A 22297-nucleotide genomic window follows, 5' to 3' on the forward strand; every position below is an offset into this window, starting at 1 on the left:
GCCTGACGACATGAGTTTGATCCCCAGCATTCACCTGATAGAAGGAGAGAGCCAGCTTCTACAGGTTGTCCTCCAGGTTCCAACACTTTGATGGATGTAGTGGGAGATGGAGTGGGAGAAGGAGGGATGATGGAAGGAAAGGAGAAAGGAAGGGAGGGAGGGAGGGGAGAAACAGAAAGGGCCAGGGAAGAGAAGCCCTCTGTGAAGGTTACAATGATTTAGAATAAGAGGGTGAACATAAACAATAGTGCCACCAGCTGATATGCAGCAGGGATGGGGAAAATCTCAAAGGCCTCCCCACAGATGAAGAGCTATAAGCAGTTAGTGATTGCTGAGAGAGGGAGAATTGGTTTAGGTTGCGGCTCCCTGACTGGTTATCCAATACCAAGTGAGTAATCCTGAAACATGGACTCAGCAGGTTCATTTATATATGTATATGTAGGTGTACATACAACAATAATTATTAAAAATGGAAAAACAAGAGGGTGAGATGACTCAACAGGTAAGGGCACTTGCTGCCAACTCTGAGTACCTGAGTTCAATTCCCAGGCCCGCATGATGCGAGAACTGACTCCTGAAAATTATCCTCTGACTTTCACACACACAGTGGCAAGAACACGCACAAACGCAAGTAAATAAGAGCTAATGAGAAGAAAATGATGTTCACCTCCTACTTGAGGAAGGAAGACATCTCTTTGTTTCCCAGGCACCTGTGCTCCCTCACATCCCGTCAGTGAATCTTGCTCACTTTTACCTTATTACCAGGCAAGGCACAATTAGAGCCCTCACAGTTCAGCTCAGCCAGGAAATGGGTGTAGTTTGAGGCGCTAACTAGGCTTCCATGATGACTTCAATTCACTCTGGGTTCTGGGTGACAGGAAGAGTGAAGCAGCAGGTAAGCCCCATCTTCCTTTTAAATCCCGAGTTTAAAGGGATGAAAGATGGCAGAGAGGCAGCTCTTTTAGCAACTTCTGTTCCATGAACATGCCCCTGGTGACTTGACTTTCATTATCCCAATTCAATTAGCCAGGCCTCTCGCTCATGGATGACTCGGTTCATCTCCCTCTCCCAGCGAATGCTTTCTAATCCCCAGGCCCCATTCTGCCTGTTGGACCTGATTCGCACTTAATGAGTCCATGCCGTCTACCATGCAATATTAGCACTAAATAATTTGGCAACTAAATTAAAGGAGGTGCTCGGAAGATTTTTATAGATTTACAGAGAATTAGAAGCTTGGTTTGGGGGATTGGCTGTTCCTTGATAGTGAGGTGTTTATTGTGGCATTCCCCACAGACTGGAGCAGAAATTGCATCGCTCTGTCTCTTACTCCTGAATGTACATTTACTCATTCTCTTAGTCACTCATGGATTATCTGTGGAGACCTGAGGCCTACAGGCTGTTTCCTTCCACAGGCTTAGGACGCTGATCTTCCTGTGTTCACTAGTGAGCCACACCCCGCTACCCCATGTGTATGTGTAATATATGCATTTAAGTAAAAGGTAATGGGCTGGGGAGATGGCTCAGTTAGTAAAATGCTTGCCTTGCAAGCTTGCCAACCTGAGTTCAACTCTCAGAAATATCAAAAAAAGCTGCTCATGGAGGCTTACACTCATAGTTCCAGAGTGGAAGAAGTGAAAACAGATGGACCCCTAGGGCTTGCTGGCCAGCCCTCCTAGCCTGGTGGGCTCCAGATTATGATAGACTGTGGGGAGACAGTTTCCAAATGAAGATGAACAATGCCTGGCAACCACACCTACAGATGTCCTCTGTCTTCCATTGTCAAATGCAGTGTCACATGGCAAAGGTTCTGTGTGTTTCCATGAGGTGCATGGCTAGATTTCACCTTCAGAAAGGGTTGATGGGTGAGAGAGGGTTGCTTCATCTTCCCTCACCTGAGTTTTTCACACCCAAGTCGATGTAGGTACCTCTCCCACCATAACACAGCAGGGAGCAGGTTCTCCTGAACAGGAGAGAGTTTTAGACAGGACAAGAGTAGGGTCAAGATGGCTGAGATCATCTGAGCAGCCCAAGAGATTGCAAGAGCCAAATAGAAGTAGGTCCAGGGCAGTGAAATGAGCCAGAGAACAGCGCAAAGAGCAGCTGGGAGCTAGTGGACAGAGTGACTCTGGGAAGGCAGGAAGCTGGCTGTCAAAACTCAAGACGGGCAGATTTAATGCCCTGTAGTTCAGAAGGATATCAGCCTTTAGGATGGTGCTAGGTTGGGGCAGAGGAAAAGATGGTAGGCTAATCTATATAGCCATTGAGGGGCCGCAGCTAAATTAACTACAGGAGAAGGCGGAGTGAAGTTATGGATAGTAAAGATTTCACATACAGAGAGCCTGTACTTGGCTCACAGTTTGACCTCCCCACTCCAAGTAAAGGAGGATGGAAACTGGAAAGGAAAAGATACCTAATTAAAAAGATACTCGTGTGTGTGTGTGTGTGTGTGTGTGTGTGTGTGTGTGTGTGTGATGAATGTTCACATGCACATCTCTACATACAAGTGTGTATAATTGTGTGTGGAGGCCAAATGTCATTCCTCAGCAGCTATGTATCTTACTTGTTGGGACAGAGCCTCATTGGCTGATCAGGGAGCCCCAGGGCTGGGATTAGAAGCATGCATAACAACGCTTAAGCTTTTTTTAAAGGTGTGTTCTAGGGATCAGACTCAGATCCTTCTGCTTGCCCAGCACAGACTTCACTCACTGGCTTCCTTCCCCAGCTTCTGTGTTGTTGTTTTTAAATATACAGCAGTGGTTCAATTAATGTGTTGTGCTATATCAGATTCTGACAAAGAGCCGTTAGGCAATTAATTTTATACATTAGATAGTTCTTGCAGGATTCCTAGTGTAATGAGCTTTAAAATGCTATCATTTTGAAACTAGCAGGCAGAGGGGCTGGCTAGATGGTGCAGCCATTAAGAGCACTTGCTGTTTGTCTTTGTTTGTGATGATCACACAACCAAAGGCAACTTGGGAAGGAAAGGCTTACACTTCTGTGTCAGGGTCCACTATTGAGGGAAGCCAGGGCAGGAACCATGGCACCACACATGGTGTCTGAGCCCTCCCACATCTATCATTAATCAAGAAGTGGCCCCACAGACTTGTTCACAGGCCAGTCCGATGGGGCCACTTTTCAATTGAAGTTCCCTCTTTCTAGGTGACCCTATCCTCTGTCAAGTTGACAAAAAAAAAAAAAATAGACAAACCACAACAAAACCCCACTAACTAGCACACTGCTCTTCCAGAAGAACTGAGTTTGCTTCCAAAAAACTGTCTGGGTAGCTCACAAGCACTTGCAACTCTGGCTCCTTGAAACTGCTTGAGGGGATCTGTTGCCCTTTCCTGGACTCTATGGGTACCTCACAGACATGTCTCTCTCTCTCTCTCTCTCTCTCTCTCTCTCTCTCTCTCTCTCTCTCTCTCGCACATACACCACCCCTTCCTATCCCCCACTATACAGAAATAAAGTAAATATTTGGTGAGGGGACCTGCATTCAGACATGGTGGTGCTTACTGTAATGTCAGCACCGGAGAGCAGGAGGCAGAAAGGTTAGCAGTTTAAGGACATCCTCAAGTACGTAACAAATTTGAAGGCAGCCTGGGCTAGGTGATGCTCTGCTTCAAAACAAGAAACAAACGAAAGGAAGCCAGTGTAGGGATGTTTCTCAGTTGGGTAGGGTGCTTCCTTCCATGCAGGGAGTCCTGGGTTTCATTTGTAGTGCCACAGAAGGCATGATGGTGCACTCCTGTAGGGGTGGAGGCAGGAGGATGTGGACTCCATGATCATCCTTGGTTACGTAGTGGGCTTGAGGCCTGGCCTCATCTATGTAAGATGGAGAGGTGGGAAAAGAACCTGCTGACTAGGCCTTTATGACAAAGTGATGGCCTGTGTGGGGAATGTTTTTGACTAAATGGGACCTGACTGTACCCTCAAACTGGACTTGGCAGTCCTACTTCTGCCATTACACATTTCTGATGTAGGAAGCAGGTGCCACCATTTAGCAGAGTCCCTGCGAGGCCAGGCTGTTTTCCTGGCATTTGAAGGCTTTGTTCTCACGTTGTTCACAGTGTTGGCCAGCCCCCTCACACCCGCACACCACTCCCGAGTTGTTTGCTAATATCTCTTGTCTGCTGTTCTCCTGGTTTCACCCTCTCCCCTTCCTCTTGCTTTAGAAACAGATGCAGTCAGACCCACACAAGCTGGACTTTGGGCTGAAACCTGAGTTCCTGAGCCGTCCTCCAGGCCCAAGTCTCTTTGGAGCCATCCACCACCCCCACGATCTGGCACGACCTTCCACTTTGTTCTCTGCCGCTGGTGAGTTCAGAGGGTGGGGTGGTGCGGAGAGCCGACAATTCAGAGTGATGCCTGGGCTCTCTGTGCTAATAACTAACGAACAGAATTTACACCAGCTTGTGAGGTAGCACCCCACGTCGCTAGAAGGGTGGCCCTGCTTCATTGATATACCCGTTTCATGCAATAAGGACCAAGGGATGATCAAGCTGGTGAGGTGGCATGTCCTTGTAGTTACAACAGCGGGGAAGCAGAGACAGGCCAGTCCCTGGGATTCACTGGCCAGACAGCCTAGCTATATTGGCAAGTCCCAAGCTAATTGGAGAGCCTATCTCAAAGAACAAGGTGGCACTGAGTGTGGTGGCCCACGCCTTTTATCCCACACTTGGGGTACAGAGGCAGGCAGATCTTTCTGAGTTTGAGGCTACATAGGGCAGCCAGGGCTACATAAAGAGACCCTGCCTCAAAAAACTAAAACCAAACAAGGTAGACAGCACCTGAGGAATCACGTCTACGGTTCACCTCTGGCCTTTGTACATGTGTGCACGTGTGCACGTGTACCTGCACACACATGAGTGCATGCACACACGAAGAGGTCCTCTTTGCCTTGCAACACTTGCATTGCTTTAGCTTGTCATTTATTCCCGTGTTAAACGGACACAACTCAAAGGGACGTGAAAAGCTATTGAAGAAGATCAGAAAGCTTGCCAGGGCAGATTGGAAGGGCAGTAAATCCAGGGATCCTGTAAGGATGAACTCAGCCTCACACTTCCATTGCCTACAGGACAATTAGTGAGTGCTTCCTCACCGTGGCGATCACACTGCCTTTTGAGGGTCCGAGGATGGAAGAAGCGTGTAGTTAAGACAGGTGGCTTCATGTGTTTGGTGGCTCAGGTATGTCAGGCCAGCACTTGGGAAGCAAAATCAGGAGAAACACAATAATTGAGAGCAAGCCTGGGCTACACAGTGAGTTTCAGCACTGCCTGGGCCACGGTTTCTCAAGGTAAACAAGCAGGGTTAGGGATATAGCTCAGTTGATAGAGAAGTTGCCTAGCTAGCAACTCGACCCTGGGTTCCATCTGAAGCACAGAATAAATTGAGCATGGTAGTGCACACCTATCACTCCACTGTTTCGGGGACTGAGACAGGCAAATCAGGAGTTCAAGGTCATCCTCAGTACATAGTGAGTTCAAAGCCAGCCTAGCCTACATAAGCCTCTGTCTCAAAAAATAAGAGGACTGTCCCTTTCTACTTAAGGTATACACAGGGAAGATGTAGTGGTTTTATGGAATATCTGGGTAAGGTCATAGTTTATGTCTGTGCTATAGCAAATACTTTGACCAAACAAACAAACTAAAACAGCAACTCAGGGAGGAAATGGTTCATTTGGCTTACACTTCCAAGATGCAGTTCCTCACTGAAGAGAAGTCAAGGCAAAACCCAAAGCAGTTAGTCATATTACATCCACAGTAAAGAGAGAATTACCACATCCTAGCTGCTTGCCCTCAAAGTCTGGTCTGATGTAGCCTAAACTGGCCTTGACTCAGGGCCCTGAGTAGGGAATGGTGCTGCCCACAGTGGGCCAGGTCAGTTAACAGTCAAGACATTTCCTCACAGGCATACCCACAGGCCAACCTGATCTAGAAAATTCCTCAGTTGGAATTTTCTAGCAGGTGATTCTAGGTTTCGGCAAGTTGATGGTTAAAACTGACCATCACAGGACTGGCTGCGTGGCTCACCAAGTAAAAGCAATTACTGGAAATTTTTGTCGATAGTTTGACTCCCTGGGGCTCATATGGTGGAAGGAGAGAACTAATTCTTGAAAGTTGTCCTTTGACCTGCGCACATAAGTATCGGAGGCTGCAGTGTAAGTGCCATACACATACCCACAAATACTCAGCCAGCCTAAGTCCTATCAGTACCAAGTGTCCTTAATAACTTGGTGTTTTTCTTTCCTTTTTTGAGACCTGGAGCTCCCTATGTTGAACAAGCTGACCTTGAGCTTAGTCCGCTTCAGACTCCTGAGTATTAAAATGACAGTTCTATATCACACCCAGCCACCGTTCCCTCTTTTTGGTTTTTCAAGACAGGGTTTCTCTGTGTAGTCCTGGCTGTTCTGGACTCACTGTGTAGACCAAGCTGGTCTTGAACTCAGGATCCTCCTGTCTCTGCCTCAAGAATGCTGAGAGTGTGTCTACCACATCTGGCTTTCTCTCTTGCCCTACCCCGACTTGAGGCAGTGTCTGGTGTAGCCTAAGCTGGCCTTGAACTCTCTATATAGCCCCGGCTGATCTTAAACTTCCGGTCCCCCTGTCCTCACTTACTGAGTGCTGGATCACAGGCCGTGTGCCACCACACCTAGTTTATGTGGTGCTAGGGACCGAAGCCAGGTCTTCGTGGGTGCTGGGAAAGCACTTTACCAAATGAGCTACTTCTCCAGCCCACTTAGTGTGTGTGTGTGTGTGTGTGTGTGTGTGTGTGTGTGTGTGTGTGTGTGTGTATGTGTGAGTGTATAAAGATTAATTTATTTATTATGTATACAATGTTTTGTGTGCATGTGTGCTTGTAAGCCAGAAGAAGGCACCAGACCTCATAGATGGCTATGAGCCACCATGTGGGTGCAGGGAATTGAACTCAGGACCTCTGGAAGAGCAGCCCGTGCACTTAACCTTAGAGCCATCTCTCCAGCATCACCCCCACCACTCTCTCTCTCTCTCTCTCTCTCTCTCTCTCTCTCTCTTTCTCTCTCTCTCTCTCTCACTCAGTATATCTTAAAGCATCTCTGGGTGCTCATTTTTTTTGCCACAGAGCTTAGTAACTAGTTAAGAGTGGTGGCACAAGCACTGTGGCTTCGAGTGCTCACTGAATGAACCTGAATTTACCCTCAGAAACAAAAGAAGTGAAGGAGTCCGCCATTTCTGACACCTGGGAGACATGCTCCGCATCCATCCTGCCTGCTGCCTTCTCAGGCTCTGGTCCGAGACTCGAGTTTGATGGACCCTTTGACTCTTGTACTGGCCAGCAGAGAAGTATCGACCTCAGTGCAGTAGCCCTGTGGTCAGAGCAAATAAATCACCCCTGGGATGGATGGAATCATCAGCGTCTCTGGTTTCCCTCCTGGGTTTTGCTTGGGGAATGTATTTGAAGGCTCTGTTTCCATGGTACCCTGCTCAGAGACAAGGATACATGGAGAGCAATTTTGGGAGAGAAATAGAGAGATTTCTCCCTGGATTCCGTTGCAGCCAAATGGATGAATTGGCTTCTTTTGCTTCAATAATCCTGGAACCGTGGGTGTCCCCAGGGACCTGGGTTTTTGTCAGAGCATTAACTAGCATGTACTACACAGTATGTGGCCCACACTTTATTCGGCTGGCGGCACTGTGGTGACTAATGAAGGCTGTGGAATGTGTTCACTTTGTGCAGGGGAGAAGTTTGTTTTCACTTCTCAGTCCCATGCAGATAGATAGCCCCATAGGTGCCTGCAAATCTGAGATTCCAGCGTTTGTCCTGTGTGCTGAGCCTTACCCTGCAAACACAACTCCACAGGACCCTTGGGGTCTCCGGGGACGCAAAAGAGACCTGCAGGGCTGGAGAGATGGTTCAGTATAGAAGTGTTGGTCATGCAGGTATGAGGACCAGAGTTTGAATCCCCAGACTGCAGGACTTGGGTCTGAAATAAGCCCCCCTCAAACCTGCTTCCGACACCCTTGGTGAGGCGTGACAGCCAGACCTGCTTTCCCAGCCTCCTCGGGGCAGCCTTCCCAGCCAGCATTAACAAGTTACGCTTGAAGCTTTTAGAAATACTGACCTTCCCCAGTTCATACACACACGCACGCACGCATGCTTGTGCGTGTCCTTCTGTTCTTTCCTCCCCTTCTCTCCCAGCTTCCTGCAGGAAAGGGATCTAATGCATTTCAGAGAAATATAAATATGAATATGAATTGAGGGACTGGAGAGATGGTTCTGTAGTTAAGAGCATTTACTACGATTGAAGAAGACCTGGGTTTGGTTCCCAGCACCCACGTGGTGGCCTGAAACTGTTTGTTACTTCACTTCCGGGGAATCTAACACCTTCTGGCCTCTGCAGGAACCAGGAACGTGTATTGTACATATGTGTACATGCAGGCAAAACAGTCGTCCATATAACAGATTTTTAATAGTAATAATTGGGGGCAGGAGTAAAGGCGTTTGCCACCAAACCTATCAACTGAGTTCCATCCCTGGGTTCCATATGGTGGAAGGAGAGAACCAGTTCCCCTAAGTGGTTCTTTGGCCTCCACACACACACTGCAGCATGCATGTACTTCACACATAAATACATACGTACATGCTAAGTATGTAAATGTAATTTAAAAATTCAAATTGACCAAATAGAAAAAGAAGATGTCGTCACTGTGGCATGCACACACACACACACACACACACACACACACAATGTAAATATAATTTTAAAATTCAGACTGACCAAATAGAAAACAAAGAAGATGTAGTCCTATAAAGGGAACTATAGATGAAACCTAGGTTCCCTGGCAGGCAATGTAAGGACTATTAAAGCCAGTTGCTGGATCCTTGGTGTCTCACAGGGCTCAGGCTGACCTTGAACTCCTGGTATGTGGCATGTGCTACCACAGTTTATGCAGTGCTAGGGATGGAACCCAGGGCTTTCTGCTTCCTTGTCAAGCACCCTACCAACTGAGCCACACTGAGGATTTGGGGATTCAAAATCGGAATAAAGCACCTTTTCCTGGCACTGGAAATTAACAGGCATCCGAAGGCTTAGCCTCCCATCGTTTAGAGTCAGCTCCCAGCAGTGCATTTAGCGGTGTTGTGCCGTGTGAGAACCTTTACACCCCCACGCTCCTCAGGAGTAAGAGTGGCACTTGGCAAGAGACTCCTTAGTGCATCACTGTCCGCAGCTTCAGGGCCACCGATGAAGTGAAAAACATGTCCCTGCTGTGCAGAGAAGGGAGCCCCTGACCCACTCCTCTACGTCAGAGGCGCCTGCGCAGTCCTTCAGGGTGAGTTCACTTCAGCGTCTGCAAGTCTGCCGTCGCTGCAGACAGACTTGGTTGTGGAGGCTTCCTGTGTCCCGGCTGTACCCCACCCCACTAACCAGGCCTATGTTTGTGCCATCAACTTCATACAGAGATCCTTTTGGGGCCGTGGTCGGCTGGTGAGGTGCTCACCGCAGAGCGCGAGGACCCGAACCCATATAGCTAGCATGGCAGTGCGTATTTATGAGCCCAGAGCTGGGGACATGGAGCCATGAGAGTCCCTGGGGCTCACTGTGAGCCAGAGCACCAGAATCAGTAAGAATCCCCAGGGTCAGCGATACACTTTGTCTCAAAAAAAGAAAAAAATATGGTAATGACTGACTCCACACTACTCCACACGTATGTGCACACATGCAGCAAATGCCTTTTCTCAGGGTGGCCAGCGATTTTAGTTTGCTTTCCACTGCTGTGATAACATCCCAACCAAATGCAACTTGGGGAAGCAACTGTTTACTTCAGCCTACAGTATCATGAAAAGAAGTCAGGGCAGGAACTGAAGCAGAGATCATGGGGGATCATCACCTACTGGCTTGCTCTACAGGCCCTCATTCACTGACCCTTTCTTAGACCCCCCAGGACCACCTGCCCAGGAATGACACCGCCCACAGTGGGCTGGGCCCTCCTACATCTATTAATGGAGAAAATGTCCCAACAGCCCTGTCTCCAGACCAAGCTGTTTGGGGCATCTTCACAATTACAGTTTCCTCTTCCCAGATGACTCCGGTGGGCCGCCAGTCCAGCTGGGAAAGATGGGAGGGGTGCCTTTATTTTGTCCCCCATTGTCTTTTACCCAGTTGTACCTGCAGGAGCTGGGAATGCACTGAAATTAGACTTCAACACATTTTCTTTGGTCCCCCCCTAGCACAGGCTTTCTCTAAAACTCTGACTTCACTCTGACTTTGTCTTTGCAGGTGCTGCGCATCCTACTGGGACCCCTTTTGGGCCACCACCTCATCACAGTAACTTTCTCAACCCTGCTGCTCACCTAGGTGAGTCAGAAAGATGGAGGGATCCACCCTCCAGCCTAGTCATGGCACCTGCTAAGCCTTCCATTTGAGGGGCCCCGGTGGGGGGTGGGGCATGGTAGCAGCAGTGGGAGGCAGCTGGTCACAGTGTGCACTCGGGAAGCAGAGGGAGATGGGTGCTGGCTCAGCTCACTTTCTGCTCCGGACTCAGTTCAGTGCCCTACCCTATGGGCTGGTGCCACCCACACTGAGGGTGGGCCGTTCCATCTCAGCCTAATCTAGACACCTCTTCACAGCTGTGCCCAGGGCTTGTCTTTCAGGCAGGTCTAGATCCGGTTACTTTGGCTTTCAGTGTTAGCCATCTTAAGGGGCTTGGGGCAGGGAAGTGTTCCTTGGCATCCCAGAGCATGTGTGTTCAGGGTGGGCTCCTCCTGCCTGACCCCGCTCCTCAGGGTCCTCCTAATAGCTAGAAAGATACAATGAGTCTTGTAAGAGAGCTGCATCAGTGCGTCAGAGGGCTGCAGTCTTTGCTTTGGCTCCTCACACTTACGGGGTCTTTCTACGTAGCCAGTAATGTCCTGGAACTCACTCTGTAGACCAGGCTGGCCTCAGACTCAACGGAGATCCACCTGCCTCTGCCCCCTGAGTGCTGGGATTAAAGGTGTGCACCACCGTGCCCAACTTTTATTACTTATTTTTACTTTACATGTGTAAGTGTTTTGCCTACATTAATGTCTGTGCTTGTGCCTGCATTGCCCTCAGGGGCCAGAAGTGGGTGTCAGGTTCCCTGGAACTGGAGTTAAAGACTGTTGTGAGCTCTCATGCTGGGGTGCTGGGAATCAAGCCCCAGGTGCTTTCTCCAGCCCAGCAGCCCATTTTTGTTCATGCGTGTAATCTTGGCACCCAGAAGGCAGAAATAAGGCAGGAGCATCAGTTCAAGGCTAGCCTTGACTTATATCAAGTTTTAAGGCAGCCTGAGTTAAATGACGTAAAAAAAAAAAACAAAAAATGAAAGACTGAAACAGAGACAAGAACATTTCATAGGCAAGAGGGCAGCTGAGAGCACTGGGTCCTGAGTTTGCCCGGTGCCATCCCAAGGGCAAAGCTGAATCCATGCAAAGGACAGCACTCTGGAAAATGACCCTCCCGGAAGTCTTGCTGACCCAGTGCCTAAGTCCAGATGCGGAAATAGTTCATCAGGAGGGTCAAGGTTCAGCAGAGAGGGTCTGTCGTTTTCCCAGCTCCCAGGACATGCGTGTCCCTCCCTTACAAGTGCCTAACCACCAGCTCTTCCTCCCTGATCTCACCCGCAGAGCCTTTTAACCGGCCATCTACGTTCACGGGCCTCGCCGCAGTGGGTGGCAATGCCTTCGGGGGACTTGGAAACCCTTCAGTTAGTGAGTACCTCTCGATTGTTATATCTCCCTTCTGTAATTTCTCTGACCCATATATGGCTTTAGACCTTTGGAAGACAAGGGAAACTTTACTTTGGGAAAACTAATTTAAGCTGAGTATATGGGTCAGTGACAGAGCGCTTGTCTGAACTCCTCCCAGTGAGGGAGGGCATGGCTCAATGATAAAAGAGCTTGCCTAGCATGGGCAACATCCTGAGTTCCCTCCCCACACCACCAAAAATCATTTAGAAACAGAGGGAAGGGAAAAAAAGAAACGGGGAAGGGGCGCACGCCTTGAATCCCAGCCCTGAGGAGGCAGAGACAGGCAGGTCTCTGAGTTTTGAAGCTAACCTGGTCTATAGAGAGAGTTCCAGGCCAGCCAGAGCTGCATAGTGAGACCCTATTGAAACCAAAATGAAAATGAAGGTACCATGAAAGGGTAATGTCACTTCCAGGTAGAGAGATGTGGCCAAATGGGTAGGAGCTCTTGCTGCTCCTTCAGAGTACCCAGGCTTGGGTGTCAGCACCCACATGATGACTCATAACCATCTGCATCTCCTGCTCCAGGGCGTCTGACGCCTTCTTCTGGCCTCTGTAGGCCAAGCACCAGGCACACGCATGGCACACATCATAACCATGCAGGCAAGAACCCATACACACAAAGTAAAAGTAAATATATGTGTGTGGAATTATTATTATCTGCTGCTGCTGCTGAAACGAATTCAGGTTAGAGCATCCCCCAAACAGGTTTAACAGTGAAGCTGGGTGTAAGTGCATCAGCCCCCTTGTAAGCAGAGCACACTGCTTGAATGGTGACAGGCTGGGTCACTACAAGAAGTTTGCTTTGGTCACAACTCAAAAGAAAAGAAATATTTCATTTCACTTTTGAGGTAACAAGATTGAAAAAAGTCCAGTGGGGAATAAAGATGTGACTCAGCGGTTAGCGCGCCTGCCTTACGTGCGGCAAGTTTTTTATCCCCAGAACTACGTGAGCAGAGTGAGATGGCACGGGCCTGCGATCGCAGCACTTGGGAAGGTGGAGGCAGCCGCATCAGCCATAGCTATTTAGGGAGTTTGGGGCCAGCCAGGATCCATAGATCTGGTCTTGAAAAGGAACGACAGAGCGAGAGAGAGAGAGAGAGAGAGAGAGCGCATGTGGACCTGTGCATTGTTTAGGATGAAATCCTGCATGGTCTTTTTGGACTCATTTTACCCACTGCTGGAAGGGAGTAGCACTCAGCAGGGTGTGGTAGGCAGAGGACCAGTGGATCCTGTGAACTGACCTGTTCATCTGTCATATGGTCATAACGCACCTCTCTGCATGCCTGGAACTTTTGCATGCCCACACATATCCGACGGGGTATCCGCATACCTGCTTGGTCCCGTCTCACTTTTTCCTCTCCGTTGACTTCTTTTTTTAAAGCTGTGAGCTGCCTCTGCAGTGTGGGACAAGAGTTCCTCTAATGAGTGTGTTAATCTCCTTTCCTTTTCCAGCTGCCAATAACATGTATTCATTTTAACTCTGAATGCTGTTAAAGTTTTTGGTAAGTACCTTCACTCTGGCAGGTTTCTATTGAGATTTCTCTGAAACCTTTTTTGTTCTCCACTTCACCATTTCAGCACCCAACTCAGTGTTCGGCCACAAGGATAGCCCCAGTGTGCAGAACTTTAGCAATCCTCACGAACCCTGGAACCGGCTGCACCGAACGCCTCCGTCGTTCCCGACCCCTCCGCCCTGGCTGAAGCCAGGGGAGTTGGAGCGCAGTGCGTCCGCTGCAGCCCATGACAGAGATAGAGATGTAGATAAACGAGACTCCGTTAGTAAAGATGACAAGGAAAGGTACGAAAAGCAACCGCCCTCGAGCCCCGCTGGGGGAGCCCGCCCTGTGCCACGGCAGTCAGAACCAGCCGCCTCCCTCTCCCCTGCCCCAGCCTCCGTCCAGGCCTCGCACTTAAGACCTCTAGCCCCCCAGTCCCTTTCCAGTCAGTACCGGCAGCCCTCCCTTGCACTCCATGGTACAGAGCAGATGGTGACTGTAGCTCATCCCTAGGAAGTAGGGCAAGGAGCCCGTCTCAGAAGCAGTGAGACATACAAGCCACCCCAAATCCCTGAAACATTAGCGTGTCCAAGCAGACATCTTCCTGTAGACAAGCAGTGGGAACTCGGAGCCACACACACACACACACACACACACAGCATGAATCTGTCATGTTTGCTTTTGAGTCGTGAAGTCCATCCAGTCACCCATAGGTTTTCGGTTTCTGTTTTTGCTTTTGTTTTTCCTTCATTTGCTTCTAGTAAGTCATGTTTACATTACCTCATCCTATTTTTCTCAAGTATCATCCAAACTTGAAACCCTGGGGCTCATAGACAATCAGTACAATTTTGGTTTTTATTTTTGTTTTTTAGTTTTTTTAAAACGAATCTTGAGTTAGACAGCAGCAACAAGAAGCTTTGCTTTGCATTTGCTTTTCCAGGGAATTATTAATTTTACTAACCATTGTTGTCTGCATACTAGCCTTTTTGTAAAACTAGCTTAAAAGAAGAAGCATCTCAGTATTTTTATGCAGGCCGTTGGCATTTTGTTTCTTTTTTTGAGGCTGTTTTCATTTCGAACTGAACTGAAACGTCATGGCTATCTACACTTGGCAACAGAACAAAACAAAGCCTAAAACCCGATGGTCACTCTTTCTTTTTGTACTTAAGATTGGGATTTGAGGCTGGGAATGGCTCAGTATTTACCTTAGGCTAAGTACTGATTTAATGTACTTGCCTGAAAGTGTGGAGACGAGAGGTCAGATCCCCAGCATCTGTGCAAAGCTGGGCACGTAGCGAGTGTGGTGTGTGTGTGACCTCGGAGACCTTGCCCCACCTTGCCTTTGTGTCCGACCCCCAAGGCTGACCTGCACAATCGCTTAATGGTATGCATCTGCAGGCACGCACACAAACACACAGACACACAAACAGACACACAGGAAAATTCAGATTTATTCAGCTCTTTAATTTTCTTTTACTGTGTATATTGTGCAGGTATATGCCCTAGTAATTTATAAAGAAATCAACTATTCCATTTCTAAATAAAGACCAGTAACATGGCATATGCCTTTAATCCCAGCACTCCAGAGATAGAAGATGGTGCATCTCTGTGAGTTCGAGGCCAGCCTAGTCTACATAGGCCAGCCAGGGATACCTAGAGAAACTCTGTCTCAAAAACAAAGCAAAACAACAACAACAAAAAACTGGCTGATAGGGTGTCTTTCATAAACTGTCATGCTATGTTGGTTGGTTTCTTGTGGGAGAAAAAATACAAATTGCCATATAAGAAAGTTGTAATTAAAAAAATATATATATATATCTCAACCTCTAGGGGTTCTAAAGTACTAAAAGACACCACACCCACAGAACATGGGGGTTCTGAATAATTTTTTATTGAGTAAGCGTATAGGCTTGCTTTGGTTTTTCTTGATTGAGTCAGAATGGCCTCTTGTATTGAAGATGGGGAAACTTGAAAGATGTTTATATTCCCCCTTGAAGTTATTCTTTGTCAGCCTCTACACGTTAGCAGCAAGTGGAATTTATAGGACAGCTTCCCTAACAACGACCAGCCCCTCCCCCCCCGCACCCCCACCGTGGTTCCCTGGACTCCGATCTCCACCACTTCTTGGTCTGCACAACCTCTGGCTCCTCCCCTCATCTTTCCCACATCAGTCCTGAGATGCGATGCATCAGCTGTCTTCTCCTTCTTACCTCTGAGGTGGAACTGTTTATCTCCTGTTCTTCCTTTTATCGGTAGACACAGCCTGCCCGAGCCAGGTCCCTGAATGTTTCCTATGACGGTCTCTTCATAGCTCCTCTCTGATGGGGACCTCAATCCGTGAGGTTTCATGCTCTGACCACAGCCCAGCCCAGTCTGAACACATCAGATTGGAGCTTTCTGGCATTCCATTCATCTGGAGAGTGGGGTTGCCTTCCCAACCACCCTTATTCTGTATCTGCACCAGTGGTTCTCAATCTTCCTAATGCTGTGACCCCCCCAACCAGAAAATCATTTTCATTGCTGCTTCATAACTGCAACTTTGCTTCTGTTATGAATCATAATATAAACACCTGCATTTTCCGAGATAGTCTCAGGCAACCTCCGTAAAAGGGTCCTTCATCCCCCCAAAGGGTTATGATCCACAGGTTGAGGACCACTGATCTCCGCCCTTCAACCTGAAGTAATGCCTTTGTCCTGAGACTCAGCTGCTGGAAAGCCCTCTCACCCCTCTCCACCTCCTCAGCTTGTATCTAGAGTCTGAAGAAGTCTTACTTTGTGATTTGGCTCTTGCATTCTTAACCTAAAGCTATCCTGAGATGCTAAACAGATGGGCTGTCCTTTGGCCTTCCTCAGTGACCACACTAGTCCACAGTGGCTCTCCAGGTGCCCGGGACCCCCGCTCACCCTCCTCTGTAGGCCTTCACCCATGAAGCTGCCTCTAGAGTCTAGATGAGAGCAGGTGGCTGTCTGCCTTGAAGTAGGGCATGCCCAATGCCTGGGTATCTAACCTGTCCTCACGCCAACCATCTCATCGACCTCTCCTTGCCTGGCTGGCAAGCCCATTTCATTTTTTCCCCTCTCCCCCTCACAGGGAAAGCGTTGAGAAAAGACACCCCAACCATCCTTCCCCAGCACCTCCCGTCCCGGTGAGCGCCCTGGGCCATAACCGCAGCTCCACTGATCCGACTACCAGGGGTCATTTGAATACTGAGGCTCGTGAGAAAGATAAACCAAAAGAGAGGGAGAGAGACCACTCGGGATCCCGAAAGGACCTGACCACCGAAGAGCACAAAGCCAAGGAAGGCCATCTGCCCGAGAGAGATGGGCATAGCCACGAGGGACGTGCAGCAGGCGAGGAACCCAAGCAGCTGTCCCGGGTGCCATCGCCCTACGTGAGAACACCAGGCGTGGACAGCACCCGGCCTAACAGCACCTCTAGCCGGGAAGCCGAGCCACGCAAGGGTGAGCCGGCCTACGAGAACCCCAAGAAGAGCGCCGAGGTCAAGGTCAAAGAGGAGCGCAAGGAAGACCACGACCTACCCACCGAGGCCCCACAGGCCCACAGGACCTCAGAGGCACCTCCGCCCAGCTCCTCAGCCAGCGCCAGTGTGCACCCGGGGCCGCTGGCATCCATGCCCATGACCGTGGGAGTGACTGGCATCCATGCCATGAACAGTATCGGTAGTCTGGACAGGACACGCATGATGACCCCGTTTATGGGCCTCAGTCCGATCCCGGGGGGAGAGCGCTTCCCGTACCCCTCTTTCCACTGGGACCCCATGCGGGACCCCCTGAGGGATCCTTACCGTGACTTGGACATGCACCGAAGAGACCCCCTGGGCAGGGACTTCCTGCTTAGGAATGACCCCCTGCACCGGCTTTCCACACCCCGGCTGTACGAAGCGGACCGCTCCTTCCGGGACAGGGAGCCTCATGATTACAGCCACCACCACCACCACCACCACCACCCGCTGGCTGTGGACCCTCGACGGGAGCACGAACGGGGTGGACACTTGGACGAACGCGAGCGGCTGCACGTACTTCGGGAGGACTACGAACACCCACGGTTGCACCCTGTGCACCCCGCTTCTCTGGACGGACACCTCCCACACCCGAGCCTGCTCACGCCGGGCCTGCCTAGTATGCACTACCCTCGCATCAGCCCTACTGCAGGCCACCAGAACGGACTGCTCAACAAGACCCCGCCCACCGCGGCGCTCAGCGCCCCGCCTCCGCTCATCTCCACACTGGGGGGCCGGCCCGGGTCCCCCCGGAGGACTACGCCTCTGTCGGCTGAAATCCGAGAGAGGCCACCGTCCCACACACTGAAGGACATCGAAGCTCGATAAGCCAGGAGGACGAGGCGAACCTCGGAATGGGGAGAAACCCCAGAGACACACCCCAAGACTCAAGAGACAACTCCTGCACCCCCAAAACTTGAGAGGTGAAAAAAAAATGGACGGAGACTCCGTTTGGATGTTGAAATGTTTTTGTATATTAATGTTGGAATATTTCTGACCTTTTAGACAGGTCCTGTTTGTTCTTACATTTCCTTACTTTTTCGTTGTTGTTCCTTGCATAATACTTTGATTTGAACCAAAATGGTGAAGGTAACGACACACAAGGATCTGATGATAATGGGGCGGGGACATCTCTCCATCACCAGAGCTGTCTCAGAGGAGGAGGCATGTACATAGAGAGTGTAAAAAGAGATTGCTTCATGAGCTGACGGTTCATATATGCAAAAGATAAAGACGAAAGCTTTACTTGTACAGATGTAAATAGGTAAAGATTAAGTAACATAATACACTAATACTTCTTCAAATGTGCTATTTACAAGTCTAATATCAGCGAACTCGGCCCTCGGAGGAGGCCGGGTTCCCATCTGCTAAACCCTTCAACTATGCAATGAATACCAGGGCTTTTTCCCAAAGCCCATCTAACTCAAAGGAGCCTTTTCAAATCCATTTACAACATACTTAAGGTCATATTTTCCCTGAACAAGCGCTAACCTGAGACATTAGACAACTGTTTATCTTTTGTTTTGTTTTGTTTTGTTTTGTTTTTCAAATGGAGAACAACCCACCCCCCACTTTTTTTTTTTTTAATCTGGAACCCAGGCTTGAACTTTGTACCCGAAGTTGCTGCTTGTGGTCTTCCGGGGAGACATGGGGAAAGGTACACCCCTAGAAAGTGTATCTAAGCCGGAACAGCTTTGCCCAGGGAAGATGGGATTATTCTGCCAATAGTCAGGGCAGATGGGCTGTGTCTGCCCACACAAACAGGTCACCGGAGTTTCTGGTCACCTCCGATGCCGTATTATTGCTGGCAACTTCAAGAGGGAGCCATGCCTGATTCCCCCCCGTGTCCTATTCATAACATGTACACACTTCCTTGTTCCACAGTATGATTTAAGGACACTCACACAGGTCCTGAAAGAAAGCTGTCGGGGTTTTCTCAGATGATGGATATGCTTTCACGGTAACCAGCGGATTGAAGGTATATGGAGCCCAGCGTGAACCATTTATATTCCTATAGGAAACGGAAGCCTGGGAAGGAGCTGAACAGGTAGATCTTGTAAGAGCCATCAGGAATTACCGAGGGCGTAAAGTGGCAGAGGTGGTGTGTGTGTGTGTGTGTGTACGGATGTGTGTGTGTGTGTATGTGTCAAGTTTTCATCAGTCTTAATGTCTTCATGACACTTTTATAAGGACATTAACCCTCTTGTCTACATATTTGGAGAGAATATGACTTTACTAGCCGAGAAAATACAATATATCTTGTCTACTGGCCTGTAAAATACATGTAAGAAATAAAAATTAGTCCCATTTGGTCCTCTAGTATATTAAAGTGCTATCCGACATTGTTATCCTGTTTTTTTTTTTTTTTGAAAGAAAAATGTAAACTACAGACCATTGTTTCTAAAAGCAGAGAGATCTATTTTAGTAGTCAACCGAAGGTTTAGTTGTGAATTCCAATTTTGTGGACACCAGACGTGTGCAGTGTTTTGTTTTCTTTCTTTCTTTTTTTTTTTTTCTGTTTTGTTTTTTAAAACAATTACTAAAAAAAAAAAAAAAAAAAAACTCCCAGGATTCTGTGCACTGGAACTGTAGTGGTAGCTGTCAGCATTGTAAAGAGATTGTTCTTGTACAGGCCTTTTTGCTGTTTCTCTTGTATGTAAAAAAAAGAAAAAAGAAGAAAAAAAGGAAAAAAAAAGAAAGAAAGAAAAAAAAAGTCCTTTCCAGATCCTACCCGAACAGGAAGGGAAGCAGCGGGATCTTCAGCATGTCTCATTGGAGGAGCCTTCTTGTGTAATGTAAATGTGCCATGTTATTAAAAAATGTGAACCAAGCTTCCAGCTGCTTCTTTGTATGAGGTGTTCCTCTAGACCAGGTTCTAGAAAAGACCCCACCCCGGCCACCAGCCATGCAACCCCCTGGGCCAGAGCAGGAAGGCCCTCACCAGTGGCCTGTCACCTGGGTGGTGAACTGGCCCAGCATCTTTTGGCAGTGATGTGTTTGTTTACATTTTTGTGCGTTCTGAACAAAATCAGCTTCCCCAGGGAACTGGCCGGAACTCGGTTGGTAGAGCCTTCACCTAGTCTGCACAGAGCCCGCTGAGTTCCACCCCCAGCACCACAGAAATGAGATGTGGTGCACACCTGTAAGTCCCCCGGGACTTGGGACGTTGAGGCAGAGGGATCAGAAGTTCAGCAGGATAAAGGTGGCTCGGCAGAATAAAGCATTTGCCCCGAAGCCTGACAAACTTTTCATCACTGGGACCCACATGGTGGAAGAAAAGAACTGAAGGTTATTTCTCTGACCTGGGAGTGTGGCACGCACACTCAGTTGTTTGGTCTTACAGCTCAAGGTCATTCTTAAGGCCAGCAAGGCTTACTTGAGACCCAGCCTGAAAGAAAAGGGTAAGGTAAGTTTTCTTCTTTTGGACTGATAGAATTGGGGTAGAGAGATAACAGAGGACAGGGTAAAGCCACATGCTGCTGAGCTGGACTCCGGAGTTCTGTCCTCACATAGTAGGTCCAGACAGTAGAAAAGGAGAACTGGCTCCTACAAGTTGTCCTCTGACCTACACGTGTGTATCCCTACATATATTTGTGTACACATGCACAAACACACAAATTAATGCTAATTTTTATTTTCAAACTGCTAAATTCACTATTTGGATTAAGGTTTGTATCTCACTAGGGGTGGAAAACCAGCAATCAAGGTCAGTTGGGTCAAGGTGGCTTTAGACACAAAAAGGACAGAAATCATGGCTGCTGTATGGACTTCTGAGGCTCCATGGAGCTCTTGAAAAAAGTATAGAACATGTGACAAGATTCCTGTTTGGGGATAGGGGCACACAGAAAGCTCACAGACTTTAAAAACAAACTGCGCAGTGGTTAAGAGAGTGGCCCTCAACCTTCCTAATGCTGTGACCCTTTAATAGTTTCCCATATTGTGATGCCCCCCCAGCCATATTTTCATTGCTGCTTCATAACTGTCAGTTTGTTACTGTTAGGAATTGTACTGTAAATGTCTATGTTTTCCAAAGGGTCTTAAGTGGCACCCAAAGGGGTCACGACCCAAAGGTTGAGAACAGCTGGGCTAAGACTACTTGCTGATCTTCCAAGACCAAAGTTTGGTTCCCGGCACTCAGATCAGTTGGCTCACATCCACTTTTAACTACAGCTCCCAGGGATCAACATGCTCTCCTCACCTCTGAGAGCAAATGTTCTCACATGCGCAAACAAATAAAATATACGATAAATCTAAAACGAACTTGGGGATGCATCTCAGTGGCAGAGTGCATCGCAGGGGGTGGGGGTGGGGAGAAAAAAGCAACCCCTAAACCTAAAATGGTTGAGCAAAAGCCTGCTTGTCTTAGTACCATTTTATAGCGAGAGGAACTACCAGACTAGAAAGAATAACAACAGGGAAGAAAGGAAAACCAGTGGGTTGGAAAATACACCAAATCCTGGGCTTTGCTAAATCCAGTGTCACTGATGTCACAGATGCTCTTTGACATGCTATTTCTGGCGGCTCTCACTGCCTCTTCAACCGTATTCCTATTTCAGTACCACCATCTGCAGTGTCAGATTCTGGAAGAGCCACTCTCCGATCAGTCATGGTGGCTAGTCCCTGCGGGCTTCGATTCATCTCCACCTTTGCATATTTCCCCTCTAATTACATTGGGCGCCTGAGCATTGCTGGAGACCGGCACCGATGTGATTTCCTGCTAACCTATAGATGCTCTAATTATCTTCACAATCTGACTGACAATGATCTTGTTACCTTCTAATGGTACATGACAAGTGAGAAAGTGAACATAATGATGTGATAATTACCGCTCTGGATGGATATTTGTGACGGCACTGGCTGTGCATCTTTTCTCTGCCACAATCAAGGCGGAGGAGAAAATAAGATTCGATTGTTGATGTTCTATGTGTAGGGTGCATAAAGAGAGAAGGGAGACGGTGTTCTGTCGTGATGTTAGCCAAGACTTCTCCCCTGTTTGACTCTATGAAAAACAAGTTAGGCAGCAATGAAGTGAAAGAAAAGGGATCGGAAGCAAAGAGAGTGCACCTTTTATGTGTGTGTTTTTCAACTAGACTTCTTTTTTTTTTTTTTGGTGCATTTCTGAAAAAAAAAAAAAAAAAGAAAAAAAAAAACAAAACATCTATTAAAGGTGGGCCATTTGCCAGAATGCCATTGGTTCTTGATCAGACTGAAACTTGGAGGTTGGAGATGCAGCTGGGTAGCAGCTTGTCTCCCATGCACTATGCTCCATCTGCAGCCACCTGAACAAGGAGTGCTGCGTGCCCACCGTCTCTGGACTCACGAGGCAGAGGCAGGAGGACCAGAAGTCAAAAGTGTCCTCAACTACATATCGAGCTTTTTTCTTTAAAGATTTATTTATGTATTATTTATACAGCATTCTGCCTGCATGTGTGCCTGTGCACCAGAAGAGGGCACCAGATCTCACTATAGATGGTCAGGAGCCACCAGGTGATTGCTGGGAATTGAACTCAGCACCTTTGGAAGAACAGCCAG

General features: G+C 48.3%; 1 protein-coding gene across 7 annotated transcripts in view; it reads left to right on the plus strand.

The window, feature by feature from the left end:
* Positions 1-19595, plus strand: part of Auts2 (activator of transcription and developmental regulator AUTS2) — a 1094751-nt gene extending 1075156 nt beyond the window's left edge. For all 7 annotated transcript variants that reach the window (XM_060382248.1, XM_060382252.1, XM_060382249.1 and 4 more), the window contains 5 exons: positions 4176-4317; positions 10259-10336; positions 11626-11709; positions 13327-13546; positions 16336-19595. In XM_060382248.1, coding sequence (XP_060238231.1) covers positions 4176-4317; positions 10259-10336; positions 11626-11709; positions 13327-13546; positions 16336-17593 — 1782 coding nt within the window. In that variant the 3' untranslated portion in view covers positions 17594-19595. The remainder of the gene's footprint in view (positions 1-4175; positions 4318-10258; positions 10337-11625; positions 11710-13326; positions 13547-16335) is intronic.
* Positions 19596-22297: the final 2702 nt, after the last annotated feature.

This window comes from Meriones unguiculatus, chromosome 4, assembly GCF_030254825.1.
Source record: "Meriones unguiculatus strain TT.TT164.6M chromosome 4, Bangor_MerUng_6.1, whole genome shotgun sequence".
NCBI classification, from domain to species: domain Eukaryota; kingdom Metazoa; phylum Chordata; class Mammalia; order Rodentia; family Muridae; genus Meriones; species Meriones unguiculatus.